This window comes from Sinocyclocheilus grahami, unplaced genomic scaffold (genome assembly GCF_001515645.1).
Source record: "Sinocyclocheilus grahami isolate Dianchi unplaced genomic scaffold, SAMN03320097.WGS_v1.1 scaffold2049.1, whole genome shotgun sequence".
Lineage (NCBI taxonomy): Eukaryota > Metazoa > Chordata > Actinopteri > Cypriniformes > Cyprinidae > Sinocyclocheilus > Sinocyclocheilus grahami.
In genome coordinates, this window is record NW_015507228.1 from 53,867 (window position 1) to 55,857 (window position 1,991).

At 46.1% G+C, this 1,991-nt stretch overlaps 1 protein-coding gene across 1 annotated transcript in view; it reads left to right on the forward strand.

Moving 5' to 3' along the window:
• The window catches only part of LOC107573846 (heterogeneous nuclear ribonucleoprotein D-like), a 2,708-nt gene extending 1,855 nt beyond the window's left edge, over window positions 1–853 (forward strand). The window contains exons 2-4 of the mRNA XM_016260294.1: window positions 165–333; window positions 413–574; window positions 662–853. Coding sequence (XP_016115780.1) covers window positions 165–333; window positions 413–574; window positions 662–853 — 523 coding nt within the window. The remainder of the gene's footprint in view (window positions 1–164; window positions 334–412; window positions 575–661) is intronic.
• The last annotated feature ends 1,138 nt before the right edge of the window (window positions 854–1,991 follow it).

A 1,991-nucleotide genomic window follows, 5' to 3' on the forward strand; every position in this document is an offset into this window, starting at 1 on the left:
TCACACACACACACACACACACACTCTCACACACACACCAATGAGGTAACAGTCAGGTTATATTCCGTATACGCATGACCAGTGAATGTGTGTATTATATCATTATCAGCAGTTTCATGTTAATGCATGGACTTGTGATTTGAGTGCTGTTTGCTGTCGTGCAGGAAAATGTTCATCGGTGGACTCAGTTGGGACACCAGCAAGACAGACCTCACTGACTACCTGTCCAAGTTCGGAGAGGTCCTTGACTGCACCATCAAAACAGACCCCATGACGGGCCGCTCCAGGGGCTTCGGCTTCGTGCTCTTCAGAGACGCTGAGAGCGTCGATAGGGTAAGTGTTCCCCTCAGGCTTTACGCTTACTGATAACATCCTCGAGGCAGCATTCATAGCAGGCTCTTGATGTGTTCAGGTGCTAGAGCTGAAGGAGCACAAGCTGGATGGGAAGCTGATCGATCCCAAGAGAGCCAAAGCCATGAAGGGCAAGGAGCCGCCCAAGAAGGTGTTCGTCGGCGGTCTGAGTCCAGACACGTCCGAGGAGCAGATCCGGGAGTACTTCGGAGCTTATGGGGAGGTGAGTACCTTCAGTGAAGCGCTTTATCATTTAAAATCACATCGTTTTGGAAGTAGCACCACAAGCGGTGTGTTTTTCTCTCAAAAGATTGAAAGCATCGAGCTGCCCATGGACACCAAAACAAACGAGAGGCGGGGATTCTGCTTCGTGACGTACGTTTCAGAGGATCCCGTTCATCAGCTGCTGGAGAACAGATACCATCAGCTTGGTTCAGGGAAGGTGTGTGGATATCATCATTATATTATATTTGACAGACATGCGTACCTAGATCTGCATTAATACAACGGATCATAGTAGGCATGTGTGAGTAAATTAAAGCAATAAGCCCCGTGAAGCCGTGGTTTACAGTGAATTTATAACAGCTAAGGTGCGTTGTTAGTGCCTAAAACCCCCTTAGCTGTTATAAATTCACTGTAAACCACGGCTTCACGGGGCTTATTGCTGTTATAAAACGGTTATTCCATATATGTAGTAAGGTTTAACAAAATAAAACGGAGCAAATAAAGTGTAATGATAATAAAAACAGTATTCTTCCACCAAACAATGTAGTTCCTCAGAAACAGCTGTGTTACAACAAAGAGGTGGCAGAGCAACACACAGAAGTAAACAAAGGTGTGTGTTTGTAGAGTAATTTACAACAGCTTCGAACGCGGCTCAGCCAATCAGAATCAAGCACCGGAACGCTCCGCTTTATAATAAAAAAATTTAAATGGTATTTGTAAAGAAAAATGTAAGTACAAATGCTACTGTTGTAATGAAAACTGTTCTGTTTCCAGTGTCCATGCCTAGTATATTATGTATGCTTTGACATAATTGTGTCACTAATATAATCTTTGGTTTTTCATCATCATATGATGTCCGTTATGTTGAGCAGACGTGTAGCTGTGGCCGAGGGACGTTCTGCATCCACGTGCTCTTCGTCATGCTCAGAGTCTTCCAGCTGGAGCCGTCGGACCCTCTGCTGTGGAGGAAGACCCTCAAGAACTTTGAGGTGAGGGGACTGTAATACAAGCAGAGCACAACGAGCTCCGTGCCATCGCTCAAGCTCAGCGCACACTGATGGTCTGATCTCATTCAGGTGGAGAGCTTGTTTCAGAAGTACCACAATCGCCGCAGCTCGCGCATCAAAGCTCCCTCACGCAGCACCATCCAGAAGTTTGTGTCTCGCATGTCCAGCTCTCACACGACATGTACCTCCAGCGCCTCCCCATCCAGCAACGAAAGCAGGTCTGTGAAGCTCCAGAGACCCTCTTATCTGCTTGAACTGTGTGATTTCAGGCTATGCTGACTGACTCTGGATCAGATCAGTGTTTCTCAACTGGTGGGTCGCAAGGCCATTCTGAGTGGGTCGCGGAGAGTACAGTCAAAGAAATAACATCAACAACAAAAAAACATAATTCTTAATGTTTTTCTGATG